This window comes from Dermacentor andersoni, chromosome 2 (genome assembly GCF_023375885.2).
Source record: "Dermacentor andersoni chromosome 2, qqDerAnde1_hic_scaffold, whole genome shotgun sequence".
NCBI lineage: Eukaryota > Metazoa > Arthropoda > Arachnida > Ixodida > Ixodidae > Dermacentor > Dermacentor andersoni.
The window spans coordinates 58854166-58866480 of NC_092815.1; the positions used below are offsets into that span (position 1 = coordinate 58854166).

At 46.3% G+C, this 12315-nt stretch overlaps 1 protein-coding gene across 4 annotated transcripts in view; it reads left to right on the forward strand.

Moving 5' to 3' along the window:
- para (sodium voltage-gated channel paralytic) overlaps window positions 1–12315 on the forward strand; it is a 231669-nt gene that overhangs the window by 200757 nt on the left and 18597 nt on the right. For 2 of the 4 annotated variants that reach the window (XM_072286410.1, XM_072286412.1), the window contains exons 23-24: window positions 536–709; window positions 9455–9577. In XM_072286410.1, coding sequence (XP_072142511.1) covers window positions 536–709; window positions 9455–9577 — 297 coding nt within the window. Of the gene's footprint in view, window positions 1–535; window positions 710–9454; window positions 9578–11734; window positions 11858–12315 lie in introns of all 4 variants that reach the window. The other 2 variants (XM_055077118.2, XM_072286411.1) reach the window with 1 other exon arrangement.

Genomic DNA, 12315 nt, shown 5'->3' on the forward strand with positions numbered 1-12315 from the left:
AACTTCTCGCGCGCGTAAGCAGCGGGAATTGTGTGCACGTCTCCAGCCGCGGCCGCACCTGGCGCGGCTAAGCGCGGCGGCTGCGCGTCCTGTATTGGTGGCAACCTGCGGTGGGTTCGAAAGCTAGCCGACCCGCGATAGCTGACGGCGTCGTGTGCGCTGTGTTTTCGCGCGCCTGGTTCGCGTCGAAGCGAGACGGAGCACGAAGGGGAACTCACGCTCCGTTGCTTCCGCTCATCATCACGCGAGCATTCGAACAGCGAGTGTCTGGGGTAATCAAGTTAGATGTGCACATGTTTGCCTGTGCGCGTATGACACCATGCTTGTAATTCTAGTTAGTAAGCGAATGTTTACAGCCCATTGTACAGCTAATGAATATACTAACCTTACTGCGTATAGCTGTCTAATAATTCGCTATCTCAATAAAGGCTTCGCCTTACCCGGCAAAACGCGACTTTCTTTTTTTCTCGTATAGACATTGGCTGTCAGTGCTTCCCTGCCACGTTTCACATGTCTTTCACTTCTGACTTGGCAGGCGCTCGAAGACGTCAACTTGAAAGACCGACCTATGCTCAAGGCTGTCCTCACATACACGGACAAGTGCTTTACAGTGATTTTTTTCTTCGAGATGATTCTCAAGTGGGTTGCCTTTGGCTTCAAGAAATACTTCACCAATGCCTGGTGCTGGCTGGATTTTGTCATCGTGCTCGTAAGTGACCACACATCAGCAGTGCTCGTTCATTCTGGAATTCGCACAGCTGCGGCATGCACAAATAGCATTTCTCATAGCGTACTGGTCCTCATAAATACACATTAATTATAAGTTCACGTTTTCAAATGCACATGTGAATCATTCGTGCAAATTAATACAGGTTTGTAAGGGCGTCGGCCTCAACGCAACACACCCGAGGCTATGTCATATTTTCATACTAGCGTTCTACATAAAAAAAAGATTCAAGAATGACTTTTGTTACTACGTTGGATCCTGCAAGACAATATTAAAAGCAGCTATGCACTGCGTTATATTGCCTCGCATATACGTATTTTCTTTGAAAGACATTGCACAGTAAAGCCTCGTCACAAATAAGTGATCGACACAGGAAACGGAGTTCTTTATAAACAGTACATAGTTTGCTAAAAGTATAGATGCCCTAAAACAGCCACAGTAATGCGGGAAGTCTGCTTCATCTTGGTGGGAATTCCTAAAACTCATTCTGAAACAAATCTGCGCTTTACAGCGTCGACAAGCCAGATATTTATTTTGAAGATACAAAAGGACGCAAGCAGCGTCAGACAGACGCCTTGCGAGAACGCCTGACACCTGGCGAGACCTTTAAGTAACTAATAAGGCCCTATTCACTGCCGCCGTACTCCAGTTTGTTTCGAAGCACGTCCCCAACATGGATGATATTTAGCGAAGTCCACCGTCCGCGAAAAGGCCACCTTCGGCAGTGTTTTCCTACAGAAATTGGTGAGGGGACTCCGACTCTGCGAACGTGCAGCCACACTGGGGTTAGTACACGGACATGGCTAATATTCGTGCTTGTGGCTTGAAACATTCCTGTTACGTTATTTATTATGCCTTATCATTCAAAATTTCTAAGCATTCATAGTTTTTTTTTTTTTAAACCGAGCAGGGCAGTTAGTCTCTGTAGTTATTCTGTTGACACCGATAAGCAGCCGCCTCATTTGTTCGTGATCATCGCATGATATATAGATTCAAGAAGCTGCCGTCAGGTGGCGTGCTACGCTTCGCTACGAACTTCGCCTTTCGAGACTGGCACAACTAAAACCAAAGGCTCAGGGCCTACGCTGCACCGAGTACCACCGTGTAGATTTATACGTACTAAGTCGAGTTCAATGTTACTTCATATGAAATAAAATATCGCTTTAAAATTAATGTCCTGCTGTCGGCACCAGGAAAAACTTTGGATAACGCAAGAATACTGAATAAAGCAGTATCGTTATACGGAGGATTTACTGTATATTATGGCTAGTAACACATCCAGGAACGATTAATTAGCAGATTCAACTTAATTAGACGCAAAAATCGATTTTAATATGTATGACATATTATAAGCCTTCATTATCTGGACCTGCGCAATGCCGGTAATAAGACATGGCACCGCTTGGCCCGCAACATGACACTCTTTCAGTCTAATAGTATGCGTTGTGACAATAACCTTGCAAGTTCAAGCGTAGTAACAACTGTCATACAATGTGCATTTGAAACACTCATAGCTCGTTCCGCATTGGGCGGATAATCTTTGGTTGGTTGACGGTGAAAATAGTCGTCAAGGCGGTCGTATGAAAGGTTATATAGCAGGAGTTAACTGCTTCAGCTTCGCTTGCACGCATCAACCTTCAAACATTGTAATCATACTCTTGAGGATAATTATTAGTTAAATGACTAACTATTAGTCTAATGTCTGCCTAACTAGTAAAATACAGGGTGTCCCAGCTAACCTTAACCAGAGCTTAAAGATATGTCGCTGCACTCTAGGACGACGCGACCAAATGCATGTTGCTGACTATTGTATGTGGCAAGTCACTATGCTTCAAGAAAGACACTCCCTCACCAGAACAGGAATTGGCATCCCTGGTGCAGTATTCGGCCGCTACCTCCCTCATGACTCCTGCAATTAATCCGTAACCCTCACTCCCCGGTGACTGTGGAGCACCTGACCAAGGCGACGGTCAGACCTGCGACGCACCAGAGGGTGCAAAGAATCTCTGGACCCGGACAGGCCGCCACTGGAAACCGAACCTGGCGACGTTCAACACACGAACCCTCTAGAGTGAATTTAGTTTAGCAGGACTCTATAAGTAATTATCAGGCACTGCGTGGGATATTATTGGCCTTAGTGAGGATAGAAGGATAGTGAGGGGAGGCACATACAGTGTAGAACGGCCGCGTCGTCTGCTACAGGGGACTTCCAGATAAGAGACAATACGGGGTAGGATTCCTTGTCTATAAGGATATAGCGGGCAACATTGACGAATTCTACAGCATCAATGAGAGGGTAGCAGTAGTCTTCCTGCACCAACAGGCACAAGTTGGAATCAGTTGGCACAGCACAGGGGAAATTAGAGATTAGCCTACGTCCTGCAGCGGACAGGAAGACAGGATGATGATAATGATGATGATGATGACGACGATGACGACGACGATGATGAGCAGTAGTCGTAATAAAGCTGAGTACGAGGTATAGAATAAAGGTAGTACAAGCCTACGCTCCAACCTCCTGTCACGATGTTGAAGATATTGAATAAGCGATGAGAAAAGCGCAAACTCATTATACTGTAGCCCTAGCCGACTTCAATGCAAAAGTGGGGGAAAAGCAGGCTGCGAACAAGTAATTGGCAACTGCGGCATCGACTCTAGGAACACTAAAGGAGAGATTATCGTTGAATTCGCGGAAAGGAATTAGCTTCGAATAATGAATAACTTCTACAGGAAGCGTAGCAACGGTAACTGGACCTGGAAAAGCCCTAAAGGAACTTATTCTTTTCTGCGAATTCTACTATCACCTCTCCTCTACTATTCCCAGAATCGATGCCGTAGTTGTCAATTCCTTGTTCACCAGCCTGCATTTTCCCCACTTTTGCATTGCAGTCGGCCATGACTACAGTATACTGAGTTTGCACTTTTCTCATCTCTGATTCAATATCTTCACGATCGTGGCCGGAGGTTGTAGCGTAGGCTTCATCATCATCATCATCAGCAGCAGCAGCCTGGCTACGCCCACTGCAGGGCAAAGGCCTCTCCCATACTTCTCCAACTACCCCGGTCATGTGCTAATTGTGGCCATGCTGTCCCTGCAAACTTCTTAATCTCATCCGCCCCCCTAACTTTCTGCCGCCCCCTGCTACGCTTCCCTTTCCTTGGAATCCAGTCCGTAACCCTTAATGACCATCGGTTATGTTCCCTCCTCATTACATGGCCTGCCCATGCCCATTTCTTTTTCCTGATTTCAACTAAGATGTCATTAACTCGCGTTTGTTCCCTCACCCAATCTCCTCTTTTCTTATCCCTTAACGTTACACCCATCATTCTTCTTTCCATAGCTCGTTGCGTCGTCCTCAATTTAAGTAGAACCCTTTTCGTAAGCCTCCAGGTTTCTGCCCCATACGTGAGCACTGGTAAGACACAGCTGTTATACACTTTTCTCTTGAGAGATGATGGCAACCTGCTGTTCATGATCTGAGAATGCCTGCCAAACTCACTCCAGCCCACTCTTATTCTTCTGATTATTTCAGTCTCATGATCCGGATCCGCGGTCACTACCTGCCCTAAGTAGATGCATTCCCTTACCACTTCCAGTTCCTCGCTACCTATCGAAAACTGCTGTTCTCTTCCGAGACTGTTAAACATTACTTTAGTTTTCTGCAGATTAATTTTTAGACCTACCCTTCTGCTTTGCCTCTCCAGTTCAGTGAGCATACATTGCAATTGGTCCCCTGAGTTACTAAGCAAGGCAATATCATCAGCGAATCGCAAGTTACTAAGGTATTCTCCATTAACTCTTATCTCCAATTCTTTCCAATCCAGGTCTCTGAATACCTCCTGTAAACACGCTGTGAATAGCATAGGAGAGATCGTATCTCCCTGCTTGACGCCTTTCTTTATTGGGATTTTGTTGCTTTCTTTATGGAGGAGTACGGTGGCTGTGGAGCCGCTATAGATATCTTTCAGTATCTTTACATACGGCTCATCTACTCCCTGGTTCCGTAATGCTTCCATGAATGCTGAGTTTTCGACTGAATCAAACGCTTTCTCGTAATCAATGAAAGCTATATATTGGGGTTGGTTATATTCCGCACATTTCTCTATCACCTGATTGATAGTGTGAATATGGTCTATTGTTGAGTAGCCTTTACGGAATCCTGCCTGGTCCTTTGGTTGACGGAAGTCTAAGGTGTTCCTGATTCTATTTGCAATTACCTTAGTAAATACTTTGTAGGCAACGGGCAGTAAGCTGATCGGTCTATAACTTTTCAAGTCTTTGGCGTCCCCTTTCTTATGGATTAGGATTATGTTAGCGTTCTTCCAAGATTCCGGTACGCTCGAGGTCATGAGGCATAGCGTATACAGGTTGGCTAGTTTTTCCAGAACAATCTGCCCACCATCCTTCAACAAGTCTGCTGTTACCTGATCCTCCCCCAGCTGCCTTCCCCCTTTGCATAGCTCCCAAGGATTTCTTTATTTCTTCCAGCGCTACTTGTGGGATGTCAAATTCCTCTAGACTATTCCCTCTTCCATTATGATCGTGGGCGCCACTGGTACTGTATAAATCTCTATAGAACTACCAGCCACTTGAACTATCTTATCCATATAAGTAATGATATTCCCGGCTTTGTCTCTCAACACATACATCTGATTCTTGCCTATTCCTAGTTTCTTTTTCATTTCTTTTAGGCTTCCTCCGTTCCTGAGAGCATGCTCAATTCTATCCATACTTCCTTATGTCAGCTATCTTAAGCTTGTTGATAAACTTTGAAAGTTCTGCCAGTTCTGTTCTAGCTGTAGGGTTAGAGGCTTTCATATATTGGCGTTTCTTAATGCGATCTTTCGTGTCCTGCGATAGCTTACCGGTATCCTGTCTAACGAAGTTACCACCGACGTTTATTGCACACTCTTTAATGATGCCCATAAGATTGTCGTTCATTGCTTCAACACTAAGGCCCTCTTCCTGAGTTACAGCCAAGTACCTGTTCTGTAGCTTGATACGGAACTCCTCTATTTTCCCTCTTACCGCTAACTCATTGATTGGCATCTTATGTCCCAGTTTCTTCCGTTCCCTCCTCAAGTCAAGGCTAATTCGAGTTCTTACCATCCTATGCTCACTGCAGCGCACCTTGCCGAGCCCGTCCACATATTGTATGATGCCAGGGTTAGCGCAGAGTATGAAGTCTATTTCATTTCTAGTCTCGCCTTTCAGACTCCTCCATTTCCACTTTCGGTTATCCCGCTTGCGGAAGAAGGTATTCATTATCCGCAAATTATTACGTTCTGCAGATTCTACAAATAGTTCTCCCTTGCTATTCCTAGCGCCTATGCCATATTTCCCCACTGACTTGTCTCGAGCCTGCTTCTTCCCTACCCTGGCATTAATGTCGCCCATAAGTATAGTGTATTTTCTTTTGACTTTACCCATCACCGATTCCACGTCTTCATAGAAGCTTTCGACTTCCTCGACATCATGACCGGATATAGGCGCGTAGACCTGTACGACCTTCAATTTATACCTCTTATTAAGTTTCACAACAAGACCTGCCACCCTCTCGTTAATGCTATAGAGTTCCTGTATGTTACCAGCTATAATCCTTATTAATCAGGAATCCGACTCCTAGTTCTCATCTCTCCGCTAAGCCCCGGTAGCACAGGACGTGCCCGCTTTTTAGCACTGTATATGCTTAATTTGTCCTCCTAGCCTCAGTGAGCCCTATTATATCCCATTTAATGTCCGCTAATTCCTCCAATAGCACTGCTAAGCTCGCATCGCTAGATAACGTTCTAGCGTTAAACGTTGTCAGGTTCAGATTCCATTGGCGGCCTGTCTGACCGCCGCCGTGGTCAGTTGGCTTCGCAGCCCCTGAGGACTGAGGGCCGGAGTTTGATTGTCGTATTCATACAGGAGGTTGTGGCCAAGTATTGCACCAGGGTCGCCAATCCTGCTCTGGTGAATGAGTGCGTTGCCGGTTCTGGTCACCGGGATCAGGCCACACTCCAGGCCTGTTTAGGCAATTTTATCAACACGCGGATTCTTTCTTTTTAATCCGGTGGAAAATTGCCCACCACGGGGATTTGAGCCACGGTCCTTTTGCACGCGAGGCGGATGCTCTACCTCTACGCCACCACTGCAACCTCAGCGTAGGCTTCTACTAGCTTTATTCTATACCTCATACTCAGCTTTATTACGACTACTGCTCATCATCACCATCGCGTCGTCGTCGTCGTCGTCGTCATCATCAGCAGCATCATCATCATCCTGTCTTCATGTCCGCTACAGGACAAAGGCCTCTCCCTGCGATCTCTAATTTCCTCTGTACTGCGCCAAATGATTCCAACGTGTGCCTGTTGGTGCAGGACGAGTACTGCAACCCTCCCATTGAGAATGTAGAATTCGTCAATGCTGCCCGCTATATCCTTATATATCAGGAATCCAAACGAAAATAGCATTTAGCAGGTTCTGCTGGCGCGACAGGGCAGCGAAGCAGGCGTTGACTGTGCGATTGACACCAGCAACCGTCATCGCTTGCGCTGCGATGCGATAACGGTTGTCATGTCGCTTTTACGCGGCAGCACACCCGGCTAAATGCTATGTTCAGTTGAACGCGGAACGTTCGAGAGCACTGCAATCACGGCGTGCAAGCGGGCATGTCACGTGGTATTGCTTTGTATTTCGCGGGTATCTGCAGTAAGAGGGAATAAAACTAATACTCAGGAGATTGAAAGTTAGGAACTGTTTAATCGAACGTTTTGCAAACCGCTCGACAACTTTCTCATCGGAATTTCTTGCCTAGCTTTGTTGCTTCAGAAGTCCATTAATTAATCTTGACTAATTAGGAATTAAGCAGAATCAAAGAATACAGTGTGACTTACTCCATAAAATAGTCATCCCCATGCATTTGGTCACGTTGTCTTAGAGTGCATCGGCATATTTTTAAACTGTGGCTAAAGGTAGCTGGGACATCCTGTATACTTATAAAGAAAGAAAAAGTATTTCTTATCTGTGGCTCTTCAAATGCAATGTAGCCCGTGCAAGCATCCAATCAAGCAGATTACTCAGATAATAAACTACGTAACAAGGCTGCAAGGAGAGTATAAAACATAAAGGGTACGATTCAAATGCAGAACTTTCTTTTTGACTTTGCCGGTTGGTTCACCATGTGTGTGATACTACTACAAGCTCAAAAGTGACATGTGAGCATCGCCACCAGACCCTTAGCAGCCGCTAAGAACTACTGAAATTCTCAGACCATGGAATTACTCTGGGCGCAATCCTGCAGCCTGACATTTGAATTTTTTTAGAAAGCACAGTTCATTCAAACTTAACGCTTATGGACCTACTTTAACTTAACTTTGCCGAAATGTGCAGTTAAATCGAATGTGGGTGACCTACACAGGGGCCAAACATAGATTTTTCGCATGTAGGATGCCTCTGTCATAATTAGGAGCCTCAGTCATTCATGTCGTTAGATATCCTGTTTGACGGGCCGACCGTCTCTGCTTGCGAACAGCTTTGTGCATCTGGGGTTCTGTCGCTCTGCCATCAGTGACTTCGACAAATGCACGCGGTAAACCATAACGTTCTTAACAAGAACGGCTCCTCGAAATAGCAGCTAACCTAACATTGATACGTGCATAAGAGAGAACTGTAATCTGTTTATAAATTATGTGTATGCATTTGACCTGTGTTGATGACAGGGCTATGAAGAGGCGACCTGGTGGCACTACCCCAACTGTGTCCGCAAAATATATTACGCAAATATCAATAATATAGAAATATAATCCCCTGAAAAGAGGTTCCAGCTCTGAAGTTCACATTATCGATTCGACTGTAATCAAACTTACGACCAAAGGTCGCTTTCTTGATCGCTCTCTCAACGCCCGTGTCGCGTAAATGTACACAAAGGAAATGAGAATGAATACAAACGCGCCCTATCTCAGTGTCCACCAGTAACAAACACGCACTCGCCTTGTGCGCTGTTGGCCGCACTTTGATACGAATGAACCGCAAGAAGCTAGAATAGAGTAAAATATTTGTGCAGCTCACAAATCTGCGCATCACAGAAAAACGAGTAACTAAATTTAAGGCATTGTGACCTTTAATGGTATAATGTAATATAAGAAGGATCGTTTATTGGCGTAAAAAAAGGAGATGAATCTGGCTATCACCACTGTGAAATATTCCAAAGCTTTAGTACGCAAACGTAAGAAATAACCTGATAAAAAACGATGGTTACTCTGCTGGTATTACAGCAATCTACATGTGCAGCCAGTATGCTTTGCTAACACGCCATTAGAGCTAATACTACGTAGATTTGTAAATTTCTGTGACGCTTCCAGCTCTTCAGTGCTGTGGAGATTGAGGAGCAGAGTTCTATTCACGCACAAGTCAGTCAGACAGTCAGTCAATCAGTCAGTATTTTTCACTCAGTCTGTCAGTCAGCACTCAGCGGCCCCCGATTTCTTTAAAAAAGGAAGTTACAACGGACCCTGCGGCAAACTGGACCCATTTATACGGGCGAGATTTCACTAAAGAGCCAGCGTATGCTCGAGCCACTGCCATGTCGTTCGTATTCTGTTCTCACTACCTTTGTGCTGCAGCCTTCTGTGCAGTGCCGCCTCGTTGTTTTCGCTTTCTCTTTCCCCGAGGCCTCGTCGTTCGGCCTCGGTTCTTCCTTGCCCTTTCCACCCAACAACCACACCAACCTGCCTCCGTCCCAGGTGTCCTTCTTTAACATGGCCGTAGCCATGATGGGCTACGGACGAATCCCCGCCTTTAAAACCATGCGCACCCTACGAGCGCTCAGACCTCTGAGGGCGATGTCCCGCCTGGAGGGAATGCGCGTAAGTAGCCACACACCAACCACCCAGATTAGGGAGCACCCACATGCACACACACATACCACACACATACTTCATTCATCTCTCAAGGTCTGCTACGGCAGGCGTTGTGAAGCGTACATCAAGATCCTGTGTACGGGCACCTGCCCGCTGCGCTTGCCAGCCAGACAGATGGCGCCTCCGGGTGCAGCTACGTCGCGTGCGTCAAGTTCGTTCGAGGCCAAACTGTGTTCTTGTCATCGAGAAGAGCTCGACTGCGCAGCACTTTTCGCCTTAACCCATTTGAACTACTGACAGTGAACAAAATTTGAAGTATGCCAAGCCGTAAATTACTGGCAAACAAGGCGTCTAATAACGCGCTTTATGATAACCATGTGTGTTTCAGCGACCTAAAACTCTTCACGAGCTCAGCAAAACGAAATCCTGCGTCTCTTTAGCATCCGGCGCATGACATGATCATTATAGAGCAATTATAGGGCAAAATACTGCCGAATTATGATCAGTCTCAAGCTATCAGTAAAACTGGAGACATCTAGGTCTCGTGCTTCCAGCGTTCAAACAACGCGGCACATATGGCAAGCACTGTGGGCAGAGCGCGGCGCAGCGGATCATTTCACTCGCTAAAAAAAAAAAAGCATTGTTTGCCTCGCACTCACCTGCGGCGTGCGCACGCGCGCGCGTGTGTGTCGTGTCTGCTGTCCGTCTGTGGTGCTGTCCTAGTCTCGTGTGAGGCATGCGCCACGAATGGCTTCTGGTCGCAACTGCTCTCACCAGCCTTCCTCAGCTGTTGGTTCCTACTGCGGCAGTAGCTTTTACAGCAGTAATAGCCAATGATAGAAGACACACTTTGCCATGATTTACAGTAAGGACCACGTTTCAATATGATTAGTGTAAAGGTTGTAGGGTGAACGTCGCTGTCAGCGGATGCCAGGCACTTGAAAAGCATTATAAATGACATGATGACCAGCATTACAAATTAGTTGGCAGCTGAGATATCAGTGTTAACAAGAGGTTTATTTTACGAACTAAGGGAAGCGTACTTACTTTGAAAATTTTGCAACGATCGAGTCCTTATGTTTACATGTCAATAACTTACAATGTTTATCTAAAACGAACCCTCCAAAAGAGAGGGTACAAAACCAATAAAATCCACTGTACACATCTCTTTATGTGAAATTTCAACGAGTACTAGCCATTAGACAAAATTAGGTACCAATACTTTCACGTAGCAAAGCGAACAGGCATGGGTTAAAGCTGGTGTGTTTGATTGATCTGTAGACTCCTAGTTCTAGACAATACGTTAGGGACCTTACAGTAGTCCGATTACGAAAACAGCATTCCATGCGCTAAATTGGCAATGTCAGGAAGAGTAGAAACAATGGAGATCCTTTAAAAAGGGTTCTTAGTGTCCAGTTCTCACCGAAAAGTTCTAGGCGGTACACTTGCAGACAGTAAACAATGAGGGAGGTTGGCGAGAACTAGCGGCGACGCATATGTCTTGTGTCTATGTTGTCCGTTGTCCTTGCTATACGTGGACGTTGTACAAGAAACAAGGGACACTTGGACGAATCAACAGCGATGCGATGCGCAGACTTTACACTTGTGAAGAGAATGTTCACAAGATTCCTACTTTCGTCACTTAGTTCGGAGCAAAAACCATGAAATTTGAAAAAAAAAGAAGGCATAACGCCAGTGGAAGGACCTTCTGTTGTGCATTACTTGAATCTGCGAAAAAACGTTATCCCACTTTCAGCGTAGCACGTCGCCGTAAACTCTCGAACAGTGCCACAGTAACACGAAAGTACACCATGATCTGGCATTTCGATACAGCTGATACCAACCCAGTCTCGTTCGCAATACGAAAAAATTCTGAGGTCATACGAAGCGAAATGCCAGGCTCACTTAGTGTGTCGAACATTTCGCGGACGTGGTTTACAAGCGTGACGAGCTCGTATTGCCCTCCGGTCCACGGGAGTAGCATCCCAGTGCGATCCCCCCAATCCGCCCGTCCGTCCTCTCCCCGTCCCCCCCATTCCAAATGTCCCCCAGGTAAGTGACCCCCCTCCGAACCAAAGCCACCAGCGCAGAGCAGCAGGCGCGCACTGTCGCGCGTGCCGCACGCTTCGACCAACAGCTGCCGCGGACTGTTCCTTTCGCCAGGTGTCAGTGGTCAATCTAATCGCGTCAGCGCTGGGGGCGGGCCGCATCCAAGCCTTCAAGACGATGCGGACGCTCAGAGCCCTGCGACCACTCCGGGCTCTGTCCCGGTTCCAGGGCATGAGGGTGAGTAGAACGCACCGTGTGGGCTTGACATGCTCGGTGGTCGTTGTCGTCACCATGTCTGGTTTTGTGCGTGTCTGTGTGTAGGCCCGTGCGCACCTGCATTTATTACATAGGCGTTGTCGTCGCCGCGCTCATGCTGGTCACAATGCTGAAGCACTGCGCCAAGAGCTTCGCTTCGACTAACTGATAGCACGGAAAGGGGCATCTCTTGAGAAAGGCCGAGAGAGACTAAATTACTCGCTAGTTTCTAAAATTTGGTCGAAATATATTGATAACAAGAGCAAATTACTGGTTATCGCTAAACTTAAAGGGGTGAGGCGTCACGGTCTGGTGCTACAATTGATGAAATGCGGCAGCTCCTGCATGTCTCTAAACGTTTCTACCTTTGCAAATGTGTCACCTTGTACAATATTGCACATGAGTTGATGGTCGTACTCGTGCAAAAAGCGCTAGCTTAC